The following is a 27,415-nucleotide window of genomic DNA, read 5'->3' as shown; positions in this document are numbered from 1 at the left end:
TTATTATTAAATGGGGTAATAATAATTACTCCAGGAACTGTAGCTCTTCCAACAGGCTGGGGGCATTCTAAGAGTAGAGATTATCAGGCTGTGGCAGTGCTCTGCATCTAAACCAAGGCGCTCTATAAAAACGGTTAATAATGGCTGACCTTTACTGAAGACTGCCAGGCAGTCTTTGTGACCTAATCCCATACTCTCAACAAGTTTTTAGAAGGGCATTCATATTCTCTTCATTTTACAAATGAAAGAAACTGAGGCCGAGATTAAGTTGCCCAAGCTAGGGAACTGCAGAGCCAGAACTTGAACACATGACCCCAGAAAGCAGAATTAGTGCCCTTTAACGTTACAGGGTTCTAAGGGAATTCCCTGGTGGTCCAATGGTTAGGACTCTTCACTTTCACTGCCCGGTGCACGGGTTGGATCCCTGGTCAGGGAACTAAGATCCTGCAAGCCCCATGGGTCAGCCAAAATAAATAAATTTTAAAAAGATGCATTACATCAGAATAATTATATTAAAAAAAAATTGTACGTTCTGCTCCGCAAATCTCAAGACCGGCAAAGGTCATGGGTGAGAACCTCCAAGACGGAAATCAATGGGGCCAGGGGTCAGCAGGAAATCGCTACAGGACTCTAAATCAGAGGTTTCTAATATGTCATAAGAAGGAGAGTTACTAAACATAGTTCAATCGCATCTCAGCTGGTGGGACCATAAGGTTACCAGGACATCTGGGCAAAACAAAAACAAAAACAAAAACGGAAATGCATAAGAAACTGCGGAGCCCCTAGGGGGCGGCCATGACGAGAAGGTAAAGTAGCGCATGCGCGGCATCCGGGTTCCTCGGCGCGTGCTTACTGCAGACGTGGCAGAAGGAGTGGCCTTGGAGCGTGGGGGCGGAACTTCCGGGGGCGACGGGCCGGCCCCCTCGGAACCGGAAGTGGAGCCTGGGAGCCTTGACGTTAGGAACGAAGTCGAACCTGGATCTGGAGCCGGGTGAGGAGTGGCTTCGGGAGGTTGGTGGGTAGGAAAGCAGAGGAGAGGCCGGGGTATCACTGGCCAGATCGGGGTCCTGTCTGAGAAGGAAGGGAGGGGCCCGGGGGCGGGGCCCGGGGAGAGACCCTCACCTCATGCATCCACAATCCAGAATCAGTCCTAGACCCTCCCTTCTCTCCTCCCGGCCCAGATTCCGGCTCCCGCTTCCTGCCCTGAGCCTGTTGAAGGGCGCAAGACGCTCGATCTCCTACTTAGTGGAAGTCTCTCTCATCGCGGCCCGAGAAGCTGGCTTGGCTTCTCGGTCTTGATCCCCGGCGCTCCCAGCCTCCACAGCTCGACTACTTTCAGAGTTCTAGGAAGCTTGCCCCGCCTCCTGGGTTGTCACCCTCGACTGTCCACCCAGAGTGGAGTTGAAACTTGAGCCTGACTCCAAACTCTTGGGTGTGTTTGAGGGGATTATTTCCTCGAGAAGAAGCTCCTTTCCTACCATCCCCACCCCCACACGGACTTTAGGAAAATAAGAGGAGAACATCTGTCAAGTTTAATGTAGTGACCTGTGCGAGGTTTAGGATTTGGAAGAACAGCTCCTGAGATGGCTTTGAATTTAAAGAGTTCTAGTCCAAGAGCAGCTCAGCTTTTCTGTAGTCAAGATGGCCCTACCTAGCAAAGGGGAGAGACCCATTGTTCCATTGCAGTAGCTGTGAGCTCTTATGCTTCCTGGGTCCCTTCTGTCTATAGGATAGTTGGAATGATCAGGCTATGAAGAGTAGATGTGATCAGATAGTCCTGTTCTTGGAAGGCTCTCCAATTTATTCCTTTGTTGCTGGGCAAGATTGTAATAATTTTGGTGGTGGCCTAGATTCATTACAAGCATATAAGAGCAGAAACAGGAGAGTTGGAGAAGTGCATTGGGATTTGGAATACTTATAGTCCCCTCTGCTTGAAGGATAAGGTGAATGATCTTTTCCCATGAAATCTAACTTTGCCACTGATCTTTGAACTGTTTCCCTAGGTTATTGTGAGAAGTTTTTGTGCCAGGCCTGCACTCAGTTCTAATCTGATACCTTGCTAGAGTTTTCAGCTGTCCTTTACATTTAGTGATTTTAATGCTTCAGTTCTAAAGTCCATGCACTCTTTTGGTGGGAAGACTGGGGATGGAGTAGCACTTGATTTACTGCAGTTTAGCCAAAGAATGTCATTTTTCTAACCGGTTACTCTAAAATTTGTCTTTTGAGGGGGAGGGAATTTAGCTAATCTGTCTTAGACATGTAGTCTGAGTGATTAAAAATGACTAGCACACTAGAGGGTATTCCGTTTTGTGGAATGAATGGATGCTAGAGTGAATGAATGGAAAGTGGGAGCATTGTTTCATTTACCTGTAATATCACAATAGTTCATCAGTGGCAGGACTTCTTGTATGACTAGACACTAGAAATCATACCACTGGGGAATGGAGGCTGCTGCTCCATTCCAGTGGGCCTATCTGAGGTTGAAATTTATACCCTCTTGGCAGTGACAAGGCATAGGGTTCAGAGTAACAAAATCCTTACTTTGAGGAGGCAGTCTGTCTGCTGTCTGGGGAAGAAAATTACAAAGATCCTGTAGTAGTGTGAGAATGATTAGGCTGATCACTGCCTGATAAGGTCAGTCCTTTTCTATTTCTACTTCCTACTGTGAATAGTGCTCTCTCTTTAAAAAACTGATTTTGACTAATTTCTCTCTTCTCTCTGATCTAATAGGTGAGACCAAGTCGGGGATGCTCTCATAATGAACCTTAACCAGTCAGCTCCACCTGTGCCGCCGTTTGGGCAGCCCCAGCCTGCCTACCTAGGGCATCATCAATCCAGCTATGGTGGGCAACCAGGGTCCACAACCGCCCCCACTTCCTATGGAGCCTACAATGGCCCAGTACCAGGCTATCAGCAAACCCCTCCCCCAGGTATGTTTCCAAGCTTCCTTTGAGCTAAGGAGGGGAATTAGTAGTCTTCAGGTTGGGTTGTATTGCCCTACCTAAGCTGCCTAAAGGGTTGTGGTGACTGGGATTGAGGAACATGAATCTGGCTCTTGGTCACTGAGAGTCCTGTGGGCAGTCTGCCCTTCCCTTTTTTTGTTTTGTTTTTTTCCCTTTTGGCTGCATCACGTAGCTTGCAGGATCTTAACTCCCTGACCAGGGATCGAACCCAGGCCCACAGCAGTGAAAGTGCCGAGTCCTAACCACTGGACTGCCAGGGAATTCCCACCTTTCCCTGTTTTTTTATAAGGTGACTGTGTCTCTGCCTTAAGACATCTAGTGGGAGCACATCTTCCAGGTTCAATGGCAGTTCACTTCCTGTGGGTGTCACCCTGTGCAGCCTCACCTGGCTGCATTGTTCACAGCTGGATGGAAGGGTTGTGGTCACAGCTCGTCCAGAGCCTGTGACCAGGATTAATTATTTCTGTTGACCTAAAGTCCCTCTGAAATCACTTGTTTCTCATGTATATTGATAATGCCTCTCATCGGACTCATAGTTCTATCTATAAATGACTCTGGGACTTGGGGAACTAGTTCATGGATGAAAAGTGTGATGTTTGTGTGCCTGATTTTTGGTGCCTCTCATATCTTTCTGCTGATATCATTCCTTTTCCTTTGTTTGAGTTTCTTTCGCTTCTTAGATGTTGTCTAATATCAGGGAAATAAAAGGAAACCAATCTGGTGCTGCCTTAGGATCAGTGTTTGGCTTTTACGTTACTTTTTCATGAAGAGCAGCTGGTAATCTACAGATTATATTATTCATAGGGGTTTTTTAGAAAATGGTTGACATTTGATCTTTGGTTAGGCTAGCTAAGGACTTAGGTATACCAAATGCTTTATGCTTTTTAAGACAGTAAATTCCATAAAGGGATATGGGAAAAAGAAGGCACCAAGGAGGCATAGGTAAGATTTGGGAAATGATTGAAGTTATGACCATTTTAATTATGACTTTGGAGAAAAGAATTGCGAAGTGGTGAGATTAGGTCTCAGGGCTTTGGAGAGCCTTACCCTGGGTTGGGACTTTGGCTGGACAGAGTCCACCTCTGATCTGTCAAGTCCTGGCTTATCAAGGTGGAGTTTGGCATTGCCCCAAGAGGAAGCTCTGTTATTGAGAGGAAAACATATCTGGTGCTATGATGGCTAGTGAGCAGGTTCAGATTAATCATATTCCTGTAGGCAGGTTCTATAGTGTCTAATCTCTACTGAGGGCAGAGCAAAAGAAAAACAAAAAAACAATAGTTTGAACAGGGGTCAGCAATATTTCCAAAGTGATATGCCAAGTAACTAATTGCTTTCTTCCTGCATCTCATGCAGGAAGGATGGTTGGGGGTAGTAGAAGTAGCTTTGATGGCAGCTCTGATGAGCAGAAAGGATGGAGTACAGCTTTTGTGAAGACATAGTGACAGCAGTAATTGGAGGGCAGGTGACCTGTCCTGACTGAACAATTGGGCAGAAACAAATTCTCCAACCTGTGGGAATACTTTCCTGAGCCATGTGCTGTTGGGAGTGCCAACACTTAGAAATGGCTGAAAAGAGGATGGGTAGGATGAGTAGAATATATGAAGAAGAGGTTGTCAGAATAGTCTCCCTAACATTTATTTATTTATTTTGGCTGTGCCGTGTCTTAGTTGCAGCATGCAGGATCTTCATCGTGGCATGTTTAGTTGTGGCATGCGGACTCTTAGTTGCGGCATGCATGTGGGATCTAGTTCCCCGAACAGGGATCAAACCCGGGCCCCCTGCATTGGGAGCGCAGAGTCTTACCCACTGGACCACCAGGGATGTCCCGAATAGTCTTCCTAAGAGGTGCCTTTCTTTACAACCTAGTTTAGAATGTTACTTGGTCACCTTCTGTGCCACCTTTCTCACGTATGCTCTAAGTTTCTGAGTTCTGGAGTGGGATCCTTTCCTTTTTAAAAAAAAATTAGTTAATTAATTTATTTATTTTTGGCTGTGTTGGGTCTTTGTTGCTGCGCTCGGGCTTTCTCTAGTTGCGGTGAGCGGGGGCTACTCTTCATTGGAGTGCGCAGGCTTCTCATTGCGGTGGCTTCTTTTGTTGCAGAGCACGGGCTTCAGTAGTTGTGGCTCGAGGGCTCTAGAGCGCAGGGTCAGTAGTTGTGGCTCACGGGCTTAGTTGCTCCACGGCATGTGGGATAATCCTGGATCAGGGCTTGAACCCATGTCCCCTGCATTGGCAGGCGGATTCTTAACCACTGTGCCACCAGGGAAGCCCCGGATCTTTTCCTTAAAAGAGTTGACGTTTTGTCTAGGGTAAGAACGTTAGACTGTCCTGGATTGAGTGAGAGTGTATGGTGATCCTAGGAAGGCCCTACATTTTTGTGGCTCTGGCTCCAGCTTCACCTGTAGTATACCTGTCTAGGAGAGTAGAGGCTCTCTGGCTGGGCATCCATGTTCAGAATCTCCTGTAGCTGGAGTTGCATGTTGATGGTGTCCTTTTCATTGCCAAGCTATGGTATTATGCTTGTGATATTGCAGTAAAGGTCTGAGCTTATTGATCCTTGCTTTGCATTCCTTGCTCAGAGTGGAGGAGAAAGTTATTTCCCAATTGCTTAGTTTCTCTTCTTTACCCTCAGGTGTTTCAAGAGCCCCACCTTCTTCAGGGGCACCTCCAGCCTCGACAGCACAGGGCCCTTGTGGCCAGACTGCATATGGCCAGTTTGGACAAGGAGATGTACAGAATGGGCCAAGCTCCACTGTTCAGATGCAGAGGTACGTATTTGTTTTTTTTTAAAAACATCTTTATTGGAGTATAATTGCTTTACAGTGGTGTGTTAGTTTCTGCTTTATAACAAAGTGAATCAGCTATACATATACATATATCCCCATATCTCCTCCCTCTTGCGTCTCCCTCCCACCCTCCCTATTCCTCCTCTCTAGGTGGTCACAAAGCACCGAGCTGATCTCCCTGTGCTATGTGGCTGCTTCCCACTAGCTATCTATTTTACATTTGGTAATATATATAAGTCCATGCCACTCTCTCACTTCGTCCCAGCTTACCCTTCCCCCTCGCCGTGTCCTCAAGTCCATTCAGAGGTATGTATTTGGCTCAATCTAAAATTGGTCTGATGAGACTGGAAAAATTAGGAATGTGTGAGGACCTATTTACTTTTCTTTTCTTTTTTTTTTTCTTTGCTTTTCTCTTACATCCCTTTTCCTCTTCCCTTCATCTTTTTGTATTTTGTTCTCATTTTTGCAGGTTACAGGTGCTGCTAATGTCCACCCTGTGGATTATTGACCCATCTAAGTACCTGGGTTTTTTTCATATTCTTTCTATTTTTGTGAACTTGGGTTTTTTCCTTGACTAGACATATCTTTAATAATTGTTATGGTCCTTCTGAGCTTACCCTACGGGAAAAACAGGAAAAAAGAACCTCAGGATTATTTATGTCTCTTCTGACTTCCCCTTTTCCTTTAGATCAGGCACTTAGTAGGACTTATTGGTTAAGTTTGGGTGTGACCAGTTATGAAAGGAAAGATACTCAAAGGAAAACTACATAAATGATGAAAACTTTGGTGGTGCATGACTCAGTAAACCCTTGTCTTTGCATGGAAGTCCATTAAAGGAGGGCAGTCATCTCTGTTGGAATGCTGTTTGTTTTTTGGTAAACAAAGAATAAAGTATAACTACGTGTAGGGTATGTGGTAGTGCAAGAGTCACTTACTGACATTTTTATTAGGTGTCCAGAATATACATTTTTAATATTCAATGTAAGCCCGGAGAAAGAGCCTAGGAAACTCTCCCTAACCCTCTGTGTTGGAAAACTCTGAGAAGCAGTATAGGGAATTCATTAATTCATTCATCCATTTAAAAATATTTATTTTGTACTACTATGTGTCAGATGTTGTTCTAGAGGTTGGAGATAAAGCATTATCAAACAGATCAAGTCTCTGCCCTCGTGAGCTTATAGTCTCATGGAGTACGCAGAAGATAACAAGTAGTCAAATGTAAATAAGAAATAAAACAGAATAAGGATATTGAGAATGAGTGGTGAGGAGGTAGGGAGCTGTTTTAAATACATTGGTCAAGGAAAGCCTCTCTGAAGTGATGTTTGAAACCACAGTGAAATGATGAAGGGAGGTACCCAGAGATCTGGGGGATGAGTGTCTTAGATAGACGGAACAATGGTGCAAGGGCCCTGGTAGAGAAATTAATTTGGTTGATGTGAAGAAGAGCAAGAATGCCAGTGTGTCTAGAGCAGAGTGGAGAGTGGAGGAGATAAAGTAGGTACATAGGCAGGAGCCATATCATGTAGTGCTTTCTAAGCCATAGTTAGAAGTTTAAATTTAATTTTAGTTGCAGTGGGAAGCCATTGGAGAGTTTTAAGCTGGAGAGTAACATGTTCCCCATTTATTTGTTCGTTCATTTATGTGATGGATCTTTTCATTGTAATGTAAAATACATACACAAAAACCATACAAAACAAAGGTATGGCTTAGTAAATTTTCATAAAGTGATTACAACCCAGATCAAGAAATAGAACTCTGCCACACACCCCTAAAACCCCTTCCATGTGTTCCAATTCAATCATCGCTCTCTCCCTCCCCCCATAAGTAACCATTATCCTAACTTTTTTTGGCCATGTGGGATCCTGGTTCCCCAGCCAGGATTCGAACCCATGCCCCCTGCAGTGGAAGCGCGGAGCCCTAACCACTGGACCACCAGGGAATTCCCTATCCTAACTTTTATAGTAGCCACTTTCTTGTGTTTTTTAAAATAGTTTACATCCAAAGGTACATCCCTAGACACCACAGTTTAGTTTTACGTATTAAGAAAAAACAACTTGATGTATCTTTTAAGTCTATAGGTTCCCTTTTTATCTCTTTCTTTTTCTTACTATTTATCTGTTGAGGACTCCAAGCTAATTGACCTGAAGAGTTTCCCACAGCCTGGATTATCTGGGTTGCATATTCATGTTGCAGTTCAGTATTTTCCTTTTTCCTTTGTATTTCCTGCAAATTGGCAGCTGAATCCAGAGACTGGATCCAGATTTGATCCGTGTGGATAGTGTGGAGCAAGACTTTGAAGGCACATAATATCTTTTTTTTAAAAAATAAATTATTTATTTATTTAATTTATTTATTTTTGGCTGCACTGGGTCTTCATAGCTGCACACGGGCCTTCTCTAGTTGCGGTGAGCGGGGGCTGCTCTTTGTTGCAGTGCGCGGACTTCTCATTGTGGTGGCTTCTCTTGTTGTGGAGCACGGGCTCAAGGTGCGCGGGCTTCAGTAGTTGTGGCTCACGGGCTCTAGAGCGCAGGTTCAGTAGTTTTGGCGCACAGGGTTAGTTGCTCTGCGGCATGTGGGATCTTCCCGGACCAGGGCTCATACCCATGTCCTCTGCATTGGCAGGCGGATTCTTAACCACCGTGCCACCAGGGAAGCCTGGCACATAGTATCTTGATGTCTCTCTTTTTGTGATGTTAGCAATTGTTGATGCATATGTATATTAATTCACTGGGTTTACGAAATGGTGATACTCTAATTCTTTTGTTTTCCTCATTTATTTGTTTGAATACCATTTTAGACAGTTCTTGTCATCTGTTATTTATTTACTGGTTGTGCAATTCATGTAGAATAAATGCTTGATTCTTTACCTTTATTTCCTAGTTTATAGGGAAATGAATTGGTTCTCTGTTATCTACAAGGTGACCAACTCTTTTTTTTTTTTAAATCTTGTAGGGACTTTTTTTTTTTTAATTTATTTATTTTTACTTTTGGCTGCGTTGGGTCTTCGTTTCTGTGCGAGGGCTTTCTCTAGTTGCGGCAAGCGGAGGCCACTCTTCATTGCGGTGCATGGGCCTCTCACTATCGCGGCCTCTCTTGTTGCGGAGCACAGGCTCCAGACGCGCAGGCTCAGTGATTGTGGCTCACGGGCGTAGTTGCTCCGCGGCATGTGGGATCTTCCCAGACCAGGGCTCGAACCCGTGTCCCCTGCATTGGCAGGCAGATTCTCAACCACTGCGCCACCAGGGAAGCCCCTGACCAATTCTTATTTTTAATATCATTATGAATTTATAGTTTTAAACGTATTTGATGGGTTTCAATTCACTGCAATTATCATCATTATTGGGGTGTAAAGTGTCCTGTCTTTGACCAATGCGAGCCTCTTCAAGTTGACTCCTGAGTCCTTTTGACATGACCCTAGTAATCTTTAGGTCTAATGAGATGTTTCAGGCTTATCTTGTACATTTATATTCTAGACCAGGAATTAGCCATTTTTCCAAGAAATCCTTTATTTTGTTGGTGAGAAATGTTATTTTGTGACTATAACCTGGGCACTAGGAATGTTCATTGCTGCCTGATTGGTCACTTCCTAGGCCTCTTCAGTGGACATAGCTAAGAAATACATATCTACATATATTAAAGTTACAGTACCTCATTAGTTTAAATATGTACTTTCAGTTCAATTTCAAGACTACAGAACCTTTACTTAACCTCTTCATTATATCTGTATCTCTTTTCTTCCACACCAGGAGTCTTGATTCTCAAGACTGTGGGGATGATGGAATTTGAATATTGGAATATGCCACAATTTCTTATTTATTTTATCCCTTATTATACACAACAATCTCAGTATAACAATACTAATACTATCACAAATGTGATTAGTAAAAACATTACTTTTTAAAAATTTTGCTTCTGCTCTCCCCATTCTCTAATAATTGAAACAAATATATTTATTTTAAAAAAGAGGTCACTTTGCTGAATTCAAGAGTAGAAGTAGGGAATCCTATGAGGAGGTTATTGCCGGTAGTTCAGGTAAGGGATGATCTTGGCTTGGTTTAGGATGGTAGTGGTAGAGGTGGTAAGAAGCAGTCAGATTTGGGATATATTTTGAAGGTAGAGTCGGTAGGATTAGATGTGAGTTAAGAGAGAAAGAGGAATTCTGGATGTCTTTTAACCTGTTGACTTAAGCAATTAGGTAAATAGTGCTATTTACTGGGATGAAGAATATTTGAGAAGGAGCAGATTTGGGGGGTGAAATGAAGGGTTTTATTTTGTACATTATAGGTTTAAGAAAGCTACTAGCTACCAAGTAGAGATGCTGAGTAGGCAGTTGTATATGGATCTGCAGCTAAGGAATGATGTCAGGACTGGAGATACAAATTTGGGAGTCTTCAGTATAGAGACATTATTTAAAGCCATGGGACTAAATGAAATCACTTAGAAAGTGAGCATTGAGAGTGAATAGTAGAGTTGAGGACTGAGCCTTGGAGCTTACCAACATATAAAAGGCAGTCAGAGGGACTTCCCTGGTGGTGCAGTGGTTAAGAATCTGCCTGCCAATGCTGGCGACACAGGTTCAAGCCCTGGTCCCAGAAGATCCCACATGCCACAGAGCATCTAAGCCCGTGTGCCACGACTACTGAGCCTGCGCTCTAGAACCCCCGAGCCACAACTACTGAGCCCAGGTGCCGCAACTACTGAAGCACGTGCACCTAGAGTCTGTGCTCTGCAACAAAGAGAAGCCACCGCAATGAGAAGTCTGCCATGAAGAGTAGCCCCCGCTTGCCCGTGTACAGCAACGAAGACCCAACGCAGCCAAAAAGAAATAAATGAATAAATAAATTTATTAAAAAAAAAAACAGTCAGAAGAGGAGCTATCAAAACACAATGAGGGACTTCGCTGGTGGTCCAGCAGTTAAGACTCCATGCTCCCAATGCAGGAGCCTGGGTTCGATCCCTGTTCAGGGAACTAAGAGCCTGCATGCTGCAACTAAAGATCCCACATGCCACAACTAAAGACCTGGCACAGCTAAATAAAACAAACAAACAAATAAACACACTGAGAAAGAGCAGTAGTGAGGTAGGAGATTAGCCTGACAGAGTAGCATCCTGAAACTAGGTGAAGAAAGTATTTTAGGAAGTAAAGAGAATAATCAGCTGTGTCATTTGCTGCTGAAGGGTGAGATGTAGACGAAGAATTGACTGTTGGGTTTGGCAAGGTTCGACATCATTGACAGATGTAGTTTCAGTGGAGATACGAAGGCAGGTGAAAGAATTTCAGCTGGTAAGTAGATTAATGTAACCTAAAACCCTTCTGCCACAAACATCTAGAAAGGGGAGAGGAAATAGAAACAATTCTTTTTTTTCAAATACATAATCAAGTTTAAAAGAAAGAAAGTGAAATCCTCAAGTGCCAGAGACCAAGTGGGAACTGAAAATCAGAGTGGTAAGTTGACACTGTGGCTGCCTGTGGAGAGGGTGGAAATTATCATCTTGAGAACTTGCGGGCTTAAGTTTAAGCTGGTACCTTGGGCATTTCTGAGCTGCGGTTTAGAACTGAGACCTTGTTTATGAAGTCTGGACCTAGGCTACACCTTCAGTGAACAGGTAGACCAGAAAAAAAAAATCTGCACACTGGCTGAGGGAAATAATAAGGAGTCCTGTTTCTCCCAGGCTGGCTGTGGATAAGTGGGGGAAAAAAGAAAAGGTCTTGGGACTGCAAATGAACCTGTCTTTTTGGGGCGGTGAAAATGTTCTAAAGTTGGATTCTGGTGATGGTTGCACAACTCTGTAAATTTACTAAAAACCGTTGAATTGTACACACTTAAAAGGAGTGAATTTAATGGTATGGAAACTATATCTTAAAACTTTAAAAAAATTTTAAAGTATCATTGGAGTACCTTCCAGAAGCAAATGCTAAACAACCACTCTCCCTCAATCCAGGCCGTTAGGGTTTCTCAGAGGAAAAGAATATCGATTAGAGGAAACAGGGACTATTAGAGGAGAGCAGATAGTAGACTAGTACCTTGATTGAGGGACTGTAACTGTCAACGTAGAATTACGTACCTAGCGAAGAGAGAGGGCGAGTAAAGACATTTGCAGACAAAGACTGAGAGGTTACAGTGTATAGGCCTTGGTTGAGAAAACTACTAAGGGATAGACTAAGGAAAAAAAGGAAAATGAACCTAGAAAGAAAGATCTTTAAAGAGAGAGAGGAATAATAATTAAAGAAGTAGAGATAGGGAATTCCCTGGCAGTCCAGTAGTTGGACTCCGCACTTCCATTGCAGGGCACACGGGTTCAATCCCAGGTCCAGGAACTAAGATTCCACAAGCTGTGTGGCATGGCCAAAAGAAAAAAGAGACAGCATATAGACCAATTCTTTTCTAATGTTTGGCTAAAAGAAGAGCAAGAGCTTGAGGGGGATGTGAGGTTTTAGGGCAATTTTATTTGATTGGATTTTTTTAAACAACTTCATTGAGATATGATTCACATACCATGCAATTCACCCATTTAAAGTGTACCAATTTAATAGTTTTAAGTATATTCACGGAGATGTGCAACCATGACTATAGTCAGTTTTAGAACATTTTCATCACCTCAAGAAGAAACACCATATCCTTTATCTAAGTAGCTATCCCTATTTAGGTTTTCCTTAAATTCCTTACTCCCCCAATGTTAAGCAACCACTAATCTACTTTCTGTCTCTATAGATTTCCCTATTCTGGACTTTCATATTAGTGGAATCATATACTATATGATATTTTGTAACAGACTTCTTTCACTTAGCATAATGTTTTCAGTGTTCATTTATGTTGTACCATGTATCAGTACTTCATTCTTTTTATTGCAGTATCTCATTGTATACATATAATACTACATTTTCTTTATCTGTTGATGGACATTTGGGTTGTTTCCACTAATAGTTGGTTATTTTTTGAGATGTTTGTATGTTTTTGTGCTGATGGGAATGATCAAAGAGAGAGACATTAAACAGGAAGTACATTGGAAAGACAAGTTCCGGAATGGAAAAAGATATTTACATATAAAGTAGGTATAAACATAAAGTAGTATCCAGAGTATGTAAAGAACTGCTACTAATCAATAAGAAAAAGTCAATTCAGTTGAAAAAAATAATGGGCAAAAACCAGAATAGGTATTTTATGAAATAAGGGATACTAATGGCCAAAGAACATATTAAAAAGCTGTTCAACCTCTTGAGTAAAGAAAAAAGTAAAAATTAAAAACCACAACAAGGGACTTCCCTGGTGGCACAGTGGTTAAGAATCCACCTGCCAATGCAGGGGACACGGGTTTGAGCCCTGGTCTAGGAAGATCCCACATGCCGCGGAGCAACTAAGCCTGTGCGCCACAACTACTGAAGCCTGCGCCTAGAGCCAGTGCTCTGCAACAAGAGAAACCACTGCAATGGGAAGCCCGTGCACCACAACGAAGAGTAGTCCCCGCTTGCTGCAACTAGAGAAAGCCCGCGCACAGCAACGAAGACCCAACACAGCCAAAAATGAATAAATAAATTAATTAATCAATTTATTTAAAAAAAATACAACAAGATACTCCTATGTATCCATCAGATTGGCAAAATTAAAATGTCTGACAGTACTAAATATTGCTGAGCATATGGAGTATCAGGAACTCTCATCCACTGGTGGTCAGATGCAAATTAGTACAACTGCTATGGGAAAATAACTTGGAATTATCTGTTAAAATTAAAGATATGCATATCATATAAACCAGTAATTTCACTCATAGCTATATGCCTTAGAAAAAACTCATGTATGTATAAAGTTGATTATATGATTGAACATAGCAACATTATTGATAATATCCAAAAATTGGAAAACTCCCAATATCCATCTGTAGTAAAATGCTTAAGTAAATCATGGCATATTTATTTAGTGGAATAGCATTTAGTGATGAAAGAGAATGCTAAATGCAACAGCATAGATGAATTCATAAACATATGGTTGAACAAAAGAAGCAAAGTTCAGAGTATGTACAATGTGATTCTGTTTACAAAAGTTTAAAAACCTGACATAGCTGAATTATATTGTTTTAAAGACAAGGGAACAATTATCAAGAAGTTGGGGGGCTTCCCTGGTAGCGCAGTGGTTAGGAATCCGCCTGCCAATGCAGGGGACACGGGTTCGAACCCTGGTCTGGGAAGATCCCACATGCCGCGGGGCGACTGGGCCCGTGAGCCACAACTACTGAGCCTGCGCGTCTGGAGCCTGTGCTCCGCAACAAGAGAGGCCCGCGCACAGTGATGAAGAGTGGCCCCCACTCGCCTCAACTAGAGAAAGCCCTCGCACAGAAACGAAGACCCAGCACAGCCAAAAACAAATTAAAAAAAAAAAAAAAAAAAAGAAGTTGGGAAAGTAGTTATCTTTGGGAGAAAGGAGAGGGCTGTGATGGAGGAGAGGCACACAGGGCCTTTGGTGTATTCTATTTGTTGACTTGCTTTTTGGTTACATGGGTTTTTGTATTATTCAGCAGTACGTATATGTTTTATGTATTTTTTTCTATTTATGTTATATTTCACAGTTAAAAAGTAAAGTATTGATACATTGGACTAAGAATTGGGTCTGGGTTCTAGTCCTAGAATAGTCTGCTACTTATACGCTTAGTGTTTTAGTTTTCTGTCTGCTCTGTTTCCCTCATTAATTTGCTGTGAGAATTAAATTAAATAAAGCACTTAGAGATGCTTTGTAAATTATAAAGCTATGTACAGATAAGGTGTTGGTTTATTGTTACTATGGTATGTGATAGAATACCACTGGGTAGTGGAGAGTATTATCCATGTTAATAGAGTAGTACCATGGAATATAATTATTCTGACAAGGATTTATGAGCATCTGCCATGGGGCTAACAGTATGTTTGTTGCTATGGAAGACAAAAAATGCAAAGCCCAACAAAGAGCTTAGGGAGGTAAGTTTCACTAGCATATTGCCCAGAAAATACTAGTTGAATGAACAAATGAAAAGTGTGAAACTGCAGAACTAGTAGAAGCTGACCGAACATAATAAAGTTCTAGTTATTTAGTAGAGAAAAAATAAGCAGGAAGGATAAATCAGAATTTCAGTGTAACAGGCTACCGTTGTGAAGAATTTGATTCATTCTTGAAATCCCAGAAGGAGCTTGTTATGTATAATAATCTATGTTATAGATTTCTGCAGTAACATTACTGTAAAACACTGTTGCAATTGCTAGTTGGTATACAATGATATTGGAATGATTTTGAATTTATATTTTAATATGCCATCTGATACCATGGGAGTATCCAAGACAGCTATCCAAGTAACGAGGCTTTGCTAGATAGACCCAGCTAGAAGGCTACCTGGCTTATGTCCTGTTTGTCTAGTCCTTAACTCTGGTAGAGTTAGCATCATCTTTCTGCTTAGTATAGAATGCCAGACTTAGCTGACCTGCTCTTCTGATCTTATGGATATTTCTAACATCTTTCCCAGGATTAAGTGATACTTTGGTCTAAAAGTTAAACAATCAAACTGCATTTGTTTGAGCCCACATTTATTAAGCTCCTGTTGTGTTAATGCTTCTGTGCACCTTCCCTTTCGACTCCTTCAGTGCTTCAGATTACAGAACTGAGGTGGTTTGTCAACAAAGGATTAAGGCAGAGGAGGTGATAATCTAACTAGCAGAATAAATAATACTCTGATCTGAGGGTGTTCGACACATGTTTTTGGAGTGAACCTAATGGAAAACAAGGTTTGCCATGAATAATCACAGTGTAGATCATGAGGAATGTAATTTATTCACAAATACATAAAAATGTGAAGCCATATAAGAGCCCAGATGAGAGTAAGATGCTGTAAAACAATATAGTTTCCTATATGATGTGGAGCTCCTGCCAACTTTGAAGGGTGTCTCAGCCCACTAGAAACCTCTGCCTTCCTTCTCTTCACAGGCTCCCTGGGTATCAGCCATTTGGGTCAGCCATATTGGCCCCTGTGGTCAGCCAGCCAGCTGTGCTTCAGCCCTATGGCCCTCCCCCAACAAGTGCACAGGTGACTGCTCAGCTGGCAGGAATGCAGATCAGTGGTGCTGTGGCCCCAGCCTCTCCACCTTCAGGGCTAGGCTATGGTGAGTAGCTGTGACCACAGGAATACTGTCCCCTTCTTTTTAGAAGCATCAGACTCTGGGGCTATACCTGAATCCCTTTTATTTCTTGTGCTTCTGAGCCCCAGCAGATGGGAGAAGTCATTCCTGCCCCTCATGTGGAAAGGAAAGTGATTTACTGAACAAGGAGGCAGAATGACTGGGGTTCTGACTCTACTTCTTCTACTTCTCAGGCCCACCAACATCGCTGGCCTCAGCCTCAGGAAGTTTCCCTAACTCTGGTCTGTATGGCTCCTATCCTCAGGGCCAAGCTCCTCCCCTTGGCCAGCCCCAGGGTCATCCTGGGGCCCAGGCTCCCCAGCGATCTGTCCCACTACAGGCCTCCAGCTTCACACCCCCAGCTTCAGGGGGTCCTCGGATGCCTTCGATGACTGGTCCTCTCTTGCCTGGACAGAGTTTTGGGGGGCCCCCAGTGAGCCAGCCCAACCATGTGTCCTCACCTGCTCCTCAAGTTCTGCCCCCTGGCACCCAAATGACTGGGCCCCCAGGACCACCACCACCACCTATGCACTCCTCCCAGCAGCCAGGCTATCAACTGCAACAAAATGGTGAGTTTTTCCCAAGGTCTACCTAGGAGCCAAAGGCTTTAGCAATTCACGTGTTTTTGTTGTTGTTTTTATTTGCTTTTAGTATCGCTTGCTAAGTGGTGAACTAGATAGACAGCTTCAGGATATTATTACTAGGATCTGGGGTTTATAAGATTTTTTTTTTCTCTTAGTTCAGATAGTGTGGGCTTTCTCTGAATGGTCATTACTGTACCTCTCAATTCTACATTTATAGGAGTCTAGTAATTTCCATGAGGCCTTAAGAAGAGATAGAGAAGGAATAATTTGTTCATCAACCTTGTGTCCTTGTCTCTCAGGTTCCTATGGACCAACCCGGGGCCCTCAGTCCAATTATGGAAGTCCCTACCCAGGAGCAGCCGCTTTTGGAAGTCAGCCTGGGCCTCCTCAACCATTGCCTCCTAAGCGCCTGGACCCTGATGCCATCCCGAGCCCTGTAAGTAGATACTTATGTGGTCCTGGGGAAGGAGCTTGTGGCTGCCAGATAAGTGAGTCAACCTAGAAGAGATGTTTGCCTAGCCTTTTCTGATTTTCCTTTTCGTTCATCATCTTGTAGGTGTAGAACCTAGATGTAATTTTTGACTCTTTAACTAGAACTTGAAGTCCCAGAAGTCTTTTGGGGGCACTTTTACTTCATAGCTGGGCAGGAAAGGAAGGGAAACCAGGAGTGATCAGCAGTATCAGTAGAGCTCTGGGTTGAGTGCTGCATTCTGTCACTGCTGGACAGAGCACGGTAACCTCTGCTCTTCTGTGGAGTAGTGGGTGGGTCCAGGTCTTGTCCTCTTAGATCTAGTAGGATAGCAGTCTTCTTAATGGGTAGAGCTGGTGGAAATTCTCTGGTGTTAGGTGGTAAGAAAAGGAAAGCCTCTCTGGATTCTCTCTGCCCCTACTTGGACAGTGTTTTAGGAGGAAGCCTCCAATACTTCTGTTTGTTAGCCTGCTGCTGTGTGGATGGGGAATAGTAAACTACAATTTCAAGGGCAATGTGGGGAAGTTGCTTCTCCCAGGAAGAGGGTGAATCTCACTCTCAGAGCCATCATAATACTCAGGCCTTCCTCATCATATGCAGAATAGAGGCTGGTACTGTACTCCCAAGTGGAGGCCACTTTATAGTTCTGTCTGCAACATTTGCTATGTCAATTACCTCACCATGCTTAGCCATTGTCATATTCCATTCTGTTCTCTTCCCTCTTCCGTTGGGGAACTATCATGGTGAGGGACCCAGTTGGCAAAGGGGGACTCTAGAGGATTAAGCAGTCCCTCTTTCCTTTTCCCTCCTTTAGTGAGAAGGAGAGTCTGGTTGGATGTGAGGCTTCTTTCAGCATAAGAATAGTTCTTACATGGGAGGCTTGGCCTTTTGGAGGGAACCATCCCTCTTCTTCCTTCTTAAAATTTCTCCCATTCAGCCCCTCCGTATAACCCCTCTTGCCTCCTATTTGCCCCCTTCCTTATCTTTCTACGTCATAGCCTGAGCCATTAAAGGCTCTTTTCTGACCCAGAAAAATTCGGAATTTCTGATCTAGGGGGGGCCTGATTTCAGCAGTATGAGCTGGGCTCTAGCTGTTCATGTCTAACTCATCAGGGCCAAGAGAAGTAACATCTGCTTCTTGTTCTTTTGTCTCCCTCCCTGTATTCCCCTGCTGCCTTTATTATTAAAACACTAAAAGCAACTCAATGAGCTGCCTCCTCAGCAGAAAACCAGGCACAGAATAGACCCTGATGCCATTCCTAGTCCAGTAAGTGCAGGGGGTGGGTGTGTGTGTGTCATCCCTGTGTTAATGTCACCCATGCATGCCTGTGACCTCATCTTCACCTCATCCACCATGTCCATCCCTCTGCATCCTCTTCCCTTAGTCCTTCTAGACCCTTGCTTTTACAAGCTAGAAGGATGTGCATGCCTCGAGTCACCATATAATGAAGAAGTAGCAAGCTGTTAGCAGTGCCTTTAAGTATGGGATGGTAGAAGGTCAGGATCGAAGGGCGGGGTCAGATGGTGTGTTAAGCTTTGGTTTTAGTCCTGCTGGCTCCTCCAGGAGCCTGCATGTGACATAGGATGGAACAGGACAAAACTGAACAGTAGATCCTTCCCTTTTGGGTTTGATTTGCCTACTGCTTGTTGTAGAGAAACATGTGGGTAGGTGGCTACTAATGTACAAATTTGGGAAACTGTCAATTCTTACAGGGAGGGGACAGCTGGTTTGGGAAAGTGTGGGCCACTTTCTCATCTGGAGAGTCTGTTTGACTCTGATATACTTCTAAGCTTCAACTCTTTCTGCTATGGGATACAGAGTCTTATTCTCCCTTTACTTTTTCTGGTTTTACCAAACCCATCTTGAAGTAACTGACCAAAGGTTATCAGCCTGCATGAAGGTCTGATCACCAGCTTTGCAAAATCTTTTTTTTTTCCTTTGCTGGGTCTGTCAAAATGTGGGGGACTGAGGATTGGGCTATAATATCCTCTTCTCCCATATTTACACACTGAGGCTTACCTGAAAATAAGGCAGCATCTGCTTCCTCACCTTACCTGATCATTTCCTGCTGTGTAATCCTCTCCTCACCCTGTCCCTTCTACTTTCATTGAGTGTAGAGTCATTCCAGGTAGATTTCATTTTTACATGGTTACCGTTGTCTGTTCTCCTGCTCTGATTCAGAATGTGTCTTGGGAAGAGAAGGGGAGGCGGAGGTTTGATGGGGGAGGGAAGTGGAATCTGATCATGTTTGAAGGCTTGTGATAAGAGCTGGAGCTTTCCTGGAGTAGGTATTATAACAGGGTGATCACCATTTATTGGGGATCAGGGCGATTCATAAGGAAGCCCTTTCTCAATGTTGCCTGTCCAGCATGTTGCTGCTGACTGTGGAGTGGAAGATTGGTATTACAGCATTTTATATGATCTCCTAAAGGAGAGCAGGCCTGGTGCATGAGGTGTGTTCCTTGGCAAATTATTAGTTTCCGTGCTGCAGCTCCAGTGTTTCTTTCTCCTAGCTCTCTGCGACCCGCTACTCCCTTTTCATCTGTCACTTCATTCATTTCACCTCTTCCCTACAGATTCAGGTTATTGAGGATGACAGGAACAACCGGGGTTCAGAGCCATTTGTTACTGGAGTACGGGGCCAGGTGCCACCCTTAGTCACCACCAACTTCCTCGTGAAAGACCAAGGTGAGAAGGGCATTAATTACTCCCTACGGGGACTTTTTCTCCAGCATTATCAGCTTATGGATGGGGCTTTGTCAGTCTTTAATCAGAGACCAGTCCCTCATTGGTCTCTAGGGGGAAAAAGCCACCGTCAGCTCTAGCATTTGTTGGGATGATGGGGTGGATTGGCAATGAAGAGCCAGTGTCTGGAGTGATTCTGTGATCTGACTCAGCTTTTCTACTTCCTCTTCAGGGAATGCAAGTCCCCGATACATCCGATGCACATCCTATAATATCCCTTGCACATCTGACATGGCTAAGCAGGCTCAGGTGCCCCTGGCAGCTGTCATCAAGCCGCTGGCAAGGCTGCCCCCAGAGGAGGTGAGTCAGGGAAGGGACTAGAGTATAACGAAAGGGAGGAAGGGAGGGGGAGTGGGGAGTGGGACTTCTTCCTAGATGTGATTCTGGCAGTCACAATGGAAGAAGTCTTGGTTGGGCGGGAGGGGCGAATATCTTCAATAGCTTTCTGTCACAGGGCCCAGGCCTGAAGGGGGTGGTAGGGATGAGAGTAAAAGCCCAAGAAATTGCTGGATGGGAGCAGAGTCCACAGGGGAAACACATTATGGAAAGAGTCAAGGCCAACTTGTAGGGGAGAAGACAACTGGTTGCAGGAGCCTCTCATAGCATGGTCATCTCCAGATGATTAGAAGCACATCATTCTGTTTTTTCTTGTATGCTCTCCTGTCATCCCAGGTAGGTCGAGATGTTAGGACAGCATATTAAGGAGAAAGGTAGATTAAGATCCAGTAGTCCTTCTCTTACCTGGTTTGGGCCATGATCTGTCACTCCAATACCTAGAATCAGCATTGAAAGAGAGAGAGCTTGGCAGCTGCTCTGCCAGGCCTTGGTAGGATACCCTCATGATCATGCCTAGCTTAATGAACTTGGGGTGGATTTCTCTGTAACTGGATACTCATGGCTCACTTTACATCCTGCTTCTCTGTCTTGTTCTGTGTTTTTCTCTTTCTCTTTTCCTGGGTCTCAGTGGGGATGGTTGGACACTTGGCTGCTGGTCTCTTATCTGTAGGGTGACATCTGCCTGGGCATCAGTAGGCTCACAGAAATCCAGGGATTGGGGAGGACAAACGTCGTAGATACTTTGTTGGGAAATGAGGTAGGAGTCAAGATCCCTAGAGCAGGAGTGAAGGGGATTGAAGATTGGGCCAGAAATGAGAATCCTGGGTAATCTCTGGTTTTCTCCTCATACGTCCATGTCAGCCCCTGGCTTGTTTGGGCCAGTTCCACAGTTGCTCTTCTCTTTCCAGAAGAAGTGAAATTCTAGAGATGAGGAGTAAGGAGAGGGGACTATAGAATTTAGACTCTTAGGGACATTCCTTAGGGACATTTGACATTTGTCCTCATTACCCTTCTCTCTGCTCCCTCCCCAGGCAAACTATCTGAGCCATGCCCTTCTCCCTCCAGGTTGTTCCTCCTCATCTGTTGCCACATATAGCTCCCTGCTGTAGCTTCCCTCTATGTCTGAGCCCCTCCCCTTTGCTCTTTAGGCTTCACCGTATGTCGTCGACCACGGGGAGTCTGGCCCTTTGCGCTGCAATCGCTGCAAAGCATACATGTGCCCTTTCATGCAGTTCGTTGAGGGAGGGAGGCGCTTCCAGTGCTGCTTTTGCAGCTGTATCAACGATGGTATGTTCACAGAGGCTGGGGTTGGGGGGATCTGGATTGCATCTTCACTGTTCTCTTTCTAGTTAGATAGATGAGGGTCCGTTGGTTCAGGAGTTGGGGAAATAAGGCGCCTGTGTGGATGTGGGGCAATAGAGTGAGCTCAGCCAGGACCCAACTAAGATTGAGCATGGACCTTTGAGTAACACTCTGCCCTACTCCCCACAGTTCCCCCCCAGTATTTTCAACATCTGGATCATACCGGCAAACGTGTGGATGCTTATGACCGTCCTGAGCTGTCCCTGGGTTCTTATGAATTCTTGGCCACTGTAGATTACTGCAAGGTGAGGGAAGGTAGTGTGGGAAGCAGCAGTGGGTGGACAATGAGACAGCTGAGACTTGCTGTGGTCATTTCCCTCACCCCGTCATTGTCCCCTTTGGTGTTGACTTCTCTCTAGTCAACTGACCTGCTTACTAATACCCCTCTCCCCACCCCCGCCACCAACATTTCCTTCCTTTGCAGAACAATAAGTTCCCCAGCCCTCCTGCCTTCATCTTCATGATTGACGTCTCCTACAATGCCATCAGGAGTGGTCTTGTTAGGCTCCTCTGTGAGGAGCTCAAGTCACTGTTAGACTTCCTGCCTAGGTGAGAGTTAGGGGCCGAGGTGCTTCCTTTGGATAATGATGCCTGAGGAGGGGGCTTAGGGGTGGGTGGCTGGGTTAACTCAGCACATCATGGATCCTGATGTCATGAAGTTGGGTGGTGGAGAAGGTGGCAACCGTGGGTAACAATGTCACCTTCTACAGGGAGGGCGGGGCAGAAGAGTCAGCAGTCCGCGTTGGCTTTGTCACCTATAATAAGGTGCTTCACTTCTACAATGTGAAGAGCTCATTGGCCCAGCCACAGATGATGGTTGTATCTGACGTGGGTGACATGTTTGTGCCACTGCTGGATGGCTTCCTGGTCAATGTCAATGAGTCTCAAGCAGTCATCACCAGGTAGGAGTTAGATTGTGGGGGTAAAGCAGGGGTGGGGTGGGTACAACCACAGAAAGCCAGAGAGTTGAGCAGAGGGTTCAGCGGATGGACAGAGGCTGTGCCTCAGGAGTTCTCAGAGTCTGGGGGCCAGATGACTCTTCAGGGAATTGAGGGATTTGAAATGTGGATAGCAATTTTGATTGCCTCCTATCACCTATCTCTTCAGCTTATTGGATCAGATTCCAGAAATGTTTGCAGACACAAGGGAGACAGAGACAGTATTTGCCCCAGTTATCCAGGCTGGGATGGAGGCTCTGAAGGTAAGGCTCGAGTCCCTGGCAACCACCTCTGCAACACTGTCTTCTGACCATCTTACCCCCTAGGATACAACCCCTGTTTCTTCAGTGATTGATGGTTGTGCGGTGAGTCAGCCTGTCTGACATAGTTGGCACTGAGTAAATGACGAGGGAAGGGATGAATGAATAATGAATGAATAAAGGAAAGAATAGACAAGTAGATCTCTCTTCTTTTCTAGGCTGCTGAGTGTGCAGGGAAGCTCTTTCTGTTCCACACCTCCCTGCCCATTGCAGAGGCCCCAGGGAAACTGAAGAACAGAGACGACAGGAAGTTGATCAACACAGACAAGGAGAAGGTATGGGATTGGGAGCTGTGGGGAGGACTTTCTATTACAGAGGAACATGCTGTCTCTTCACAATGCAGTACTCTTTAACTTTCTTGAGGGGGACTGGGACTGGATCCTCTGCCCTTTCACATGTCACATCCGTGACTGCCAACCTTCTCCACTGCTCCCACACCTCTACCCCATCCCAAAGCCCTTGGTAGAGTTTTTTTTTTAATTTTTTTTAAGAGACTGTTCTGTTACTATTGCAAACTGAGAGGTAGATCTGAAGTCTTACATGTCCTTGAATATCCCACATTACATATATGGTTCTCAAACAGGGTGGAACTGAGATCTTTGAACATTTTTTTCTATTCTTCCCCAGACTCTGTTCCAGCCTCAGACAGGTGCCTATCAGACCCTGGCCAAAGAGTGTGTGGCCCAAGGCTGCTGCGTAGACCTCTTCCTCTTCCCTAACCAGTATGTGGATGTGGCCACGCTCTCTGTTGTACCCCAGCTCACTGGTGGCTCTGTCTATAAATACGCTTGCTTTCAGGTACGGCATGGGACTCTGGGTGGCAGGTGGAAGCAGGACTGGGAATGCCTGCCTGCATGTGGAGTGGCCCCTTAGCTGCTGATTCATTAATAGGAATAGCGTTGGAGGAGAAGACCACAGTGTAAAGAAGAGAGTGTGGCAGTCAGGAGCATGGGGCTTGGAATCAGTCCCGGGTTGATATTCTGGCCCTACCACTTACCAGCTATGTGACCTAGGATAAATTACTTAATTATTCTGTCCTTCGTTTCTTCATCTATAAGATGGGATTTTTATAGTTATTAATTAGGATTTGTCATCAGGATTAAGTATGGATTAAGTATATGTAAGGCACTTAATGTGATACCTGGCATGTAACATGTAATAAGTGCTTAAAAGCTGTTTTTATCATCATCATTATTATTATCTTCACTGTTACTGTCATTACGAATTCTGCAGGCTTGTAGAGTGGAGGGGGTGCAGGGAGATTGTTCATATGTAGTCAGTGATGTGACTCTGGGCCTGGGGGGATGCAGGTGGAAAATGACCAGGAGCGGTTCCTGAGTGACCTGCGTCGGGATGTACAGAAGGTCGTTGGCTTTGATGCTGTGATGCGGGTCCGGACAAGCACTGGTCAGTCCTAGTTGGAGAAGAGCAGGTGGGGGGGGGCTCAGTCTGGAGGGAGGCACCTGTCATACCTTTAGCCCTGTCCATGTGGCCTCAGGTATCCGTGCTGTAGATTTCTTTGGGGCTTTCTACATGAGCAACACAACAGATGTGGAGCTGGCTGGGCTGGATGGGGACAAGACGGTGACTGTGGAGTTCAAGCATGACGATCGGCTCAATGAAGAGAGTGGAGCCCTCCTGCAGGTAGGGGGCAGGAGGCAGGGGTTGGGGAAGAAGTGTCCGCGGTCATTTCACTGGCTATAAATAGGCTGTAGGGAAGGGGGTGAGGGGTGGGTAGAGAAGACTAGAAGAGGCTGGAGAAGGGATGGCTCACGTCTGTCTTCTAGTTTAATAATATAGCAAAGAGGCAGTTTTCCGAGGGCTTTGCTGAGGGAGGGGTGTGAATTCCCCCTTTCTCCCTTCCCCTAGTGTGCCCTGCTCTACACCAGCTGTGCAGGGCAGCGACGGCTCCGCATCCACAACCTCGCCCTCAACTGCTGCACTCAGCTGGCTGATCTGTATCGAAACTGTGAGACTGACACGCTCATCAACTACATGGCCAAGTTTGGTGAGGGCAGAGGCAGGACAGGGTGGGATTGGGGCTAAGAGAAAGGTCCAGCATGGTCAGCGATTCAGCATTCCTGAATGGGTGTGACGGTGGGAAGGCACATGTGATGGAGTGGCTGTGCTGTCTCCCTTTCCCATCCAGCATACCGGGGGGTCCTGAACAGCCCTGTGAAGACTGTTCGTGACACTCTCATCACTCAGTGTGCCCAGATCCTGGCCTGTTACAGAAAGAACTGTGCCAGCCCCTCCTCTGCAGGACAGGTAGGGCAAGCTTATTGGTGGAGGAGTTGTTGGGATACATTTTTGCATTGGGAGGGATTTCTCATGATCATTGACTTTGTTTTGATAACCCCCTTAGTTGATCCTTCCTGAGTGCATGAAGCTACTCCCAGTTTACCTGAACTGTGTATTGAAGAGTGATGTCCTGCAGCCTGGAGCTGAAGTCACAACTGATGACCGGGCCTATGTCCGACAGCTGGTTACCTCCATGGATGTGGCTGAGACCAATGTCTTCTTCTATCCTCGGCTCCTACCGTTGGTGCGACTGAGTGCTGGAGTGTGAGACATTGTAGTGAGAAAGGGATATCATAGGAGGAGGAAAGGAAGGATTAATATTATCTGTGTTTGACACTCATGAATTTTTTACCTATCTTATCTGCTGTAGTATTTTCATACTGAGAGTTACTCAGGTGCTTAGCTTTCTGAAATTTCGTGTGTATGGGGGTGGAGGATGGGGGTGCGGGTGGGCAAACGAGTCTTATGGTCTTTGGTAACCTTTTGCCCCCTTCCTTTTGTCTAGACAAAGTCTCCCATTGAGAATACCACTGAACCACCAGCAGTTCGAGCATCTGAAGAGCGTCTAAGCAACGGGGATATATATTTGCTGGAGAATGGGCTCAACCTGTTCCTCTGGGTGGGAGCAAGTGTCCAGCAGGGTGTTGTCCAGAGCCTCTTCGGTGTCTCCTCCTTCAGTCAGATCACCAGTGGCTTGGTGAGGGCAGGGAGTCAAGGAGAATGTGGGTGTGGAAGTAGACTCTGTGATACGAGTTAGGAGCCAAGAAAAGTGTGCTCATTCCCTTAAATAGCAGGGTACACTTAGAGAGGGAGGGTGCTGTCGTTCTTCACAGGCTTCCATATTTCAGATAATGCATAAATCTGTGCTGCGCCATCTTCACTTCTGGATTCAGCATACCTTACCATAAGGATAAATGAATTTTGTGTTCCAGAGCGTTCTGCCAGTTCTGGATAATCTGCTGTCCAAGAAGGTGCGAGGCCTCATTGACAGTTTGAGGGCACAGAGATCGCGGTACATGAAGGTAACACTGATCTGAACCTGGATTTCTTACCTTGTCAAGTCCTGCCTGGGAAGGGGGATGGGGAGTAAGTGACTAGATAATGGGATTTCAGGGCATGTTTAATTCCCTTTAGCCCTGCCTCATGACCCTGTGTTCTGGCCGTAGCTTATTGTGGTGAAACAAGAGGACAAGCTGGAGACACTGTTCAAACACTTCCTGGTGGAAGACAAGAGCCTGAGCGGCGGAGCATCCTATGTGGACTTTCTCTGTCATATGCATAAGGAGATTCGGCAGCTACTGAGCTAGAGCATGTGGGTAAACAGCATAGGGTCCAGGCCAGCTTCCAGAAAATACCCCAGGACAGCAGAGAAATTGGGACAGTTCCATATATTATAAGTCATATAAGCTGACCTCAGTCTCTTTGGGGGGAGGGGGAGGTATAAGGAGACACCTTCTTTCTGGGCTCAAGTATCCTACCACTCTGTCATGTCCTGCTGTTGGAAGGTGCCCCTATCCCCTCACTTTACCCTCATTTTCCTGCTAATCCTGTCGTAATGAATGTAGTTTCTCAGTTCACTGTATATGATTTGGTGTTGGGGGATTTGGAGCCACCCAGACCCTGATTAATATATGTCCCTTTGGACCAGCCTCCAAGAGAAGGGCAGGCAGGAAGGAGTGAGGATCCCAGGGTTATTACAGGGGGAGGGGCTGCTAATTCAGCTCATTGTCATCAACAACTTCCTATATTAGGGATAAACATACATACAGGTGCACAAGAGCTGGGGTATAGACCATAGATGGTAGAGAGAAAAGTGGTCAGTCTTCTTGGGCCTGGAAGTCAACAGCCAACTCAGAGTGACTGAGGGTGGTTGATTAGCTTTCTTGCTCTGCTTCCACTGATCTTTCTCTCTCCTGAAATGACTGGTGATCACTTGGTGAATAGAGGCACGTAGTCAGAAATGAATGAGCGTGAGAACAGAGTTGCAAAGTATATTAAGACCTGGTAGCGGTATCAGCCTCCTTTCCAGCTGGAGAGGCCCCAACACTGGATGGTTCTGTAGGGAGCCTGGTCATCAACTTGCAATACCTCACAGAGCCAGCCCACATCCTACTCTGAGCTCCCGCTGGAAGCACTGCTCTCTCCAAGCTGGAGGTTGTTGGGGAGAGAGGCAGAGGTGGCTAGTCTCTCCTGCTAGGACACCACTCAGGCTTTCGTACTGACAGAGTGGCTGACAGTTATCTTCCAACCCCACCTGGCTGGGGCAGGACAAGGGCTAGGCTTGATGGTGGCCAGGCTTGCCTGCTCCCAGCCCAGGACGCCCCTGCTCTGGACCTCTCATTTCTCTTCGTTGGTTTATTTTTCAATGCATCTTTAATTTGTAAAGAAATAAAATAAATTAAGATGTAACCAGCAGCCTCGGTTTTATCTGCGACGTATAACTTTCCTTCCAGTACTTCCTGCCAGGATTAGCG

General features: G+C 45.2%; 1 protein-coding gene across 2 annotated transcripts; it reads left to right on the top strand.

Annotated features, from left to right (window-relative positions):
• The first annotated feature begins 756 nt into the window (after positions 1-756).
• SEC24C (SEC24 homolog C, COPII coat complex component) lies at positions 757-27,356 on the top strand. 2 transcript variants are annotated; one of them, XM_082424421.1, is made up of 24 exons: positions 757-991; positions 2,731-2,930; positions 5,597-5,732; positions 15,695-15,870; positions 16,080-16,454; positions 16,769-16,905; positions 18,137-18,205; positions 19,516-19,627; positions 19,857-19,984; positions 21,169-21,307; positions 21,512-21,627; positions 21,807-21,931; positions 22,093-22,284; positions 22,490-22,583; positions 22,799-22,915; positions 23,268-23,438; positions 23,951-24,047; positions 24,139-24,284; positions 24,510-24,648; positions 24,790-24,908; positions 25,006-25,185; positions 25,447-25,638; positions 25,874-25,963; positions 26,108-27,356. In XM_082424421.1, exons 2-24 carry the CDS (start codon positions 2,759-2,761, stop codon positions 26,246-26,248), a joined length of 3,363 nt encoding a protein of 1,120 aa, XP_082280547.1. In that variant the 5' UTR covers positions 757-991; positions 2,731-2,758; the 3' UTR covers positions 26,249-27,356. The 2 variants fall into 2 exon arrangements, with proteins under 2 accessions (XP_082280547.1, XP_082280548.1); XM_082424422.1 differs by lacking the exon at positions 18,137-18,205 and having other exon boundaries at positions 760-991.
• The last annotated feature ends 59 nt before the right edge of the window (positions 27,357-27,415 follow it).

This window comes from Balaenoptera physalus (assembly GCF_965194825.1).
Source record: "Balaenoptera physalus genome assembly, chromosome: 14".
NCBI classification, from domain to species: Eukaryota; Metazoa; Chordata; class Mammalia; order Artiodactyla; family Balaenopteridae; genus Balaenoptera; species Balaenoptera physalus.
Note: the sequence above shows the minus strand (reverse complement) of the source record. Positions and strands in the feature narration are given on the sequence as shown.

Bases quoted from the DNA above. Each gene is read 5' to 3' on its own strand.
- SEC24C (XM_082424421.1), top strand. From the start codon at position 2,759: ATGAACCTTAACCAGTCAGCTCCACCTGTGCCGCCGTTTGGGCAGCCC. The intron at 19,628-19,856 runs GTGAGAAGGGCA...CTTCCTCTTCAG, and splicing joins CTTCCTCGTGAAAGACCAAG to GGAATGCAAGTCCCCGATAC. The intron at 24,048-24,138 runs GTCAGTCCTAGT...ATGTGGCCTCAG, and splicing joins GCGGGTCCGGACAAGCACTG to GTATCCGTGCTGTAGATTTC.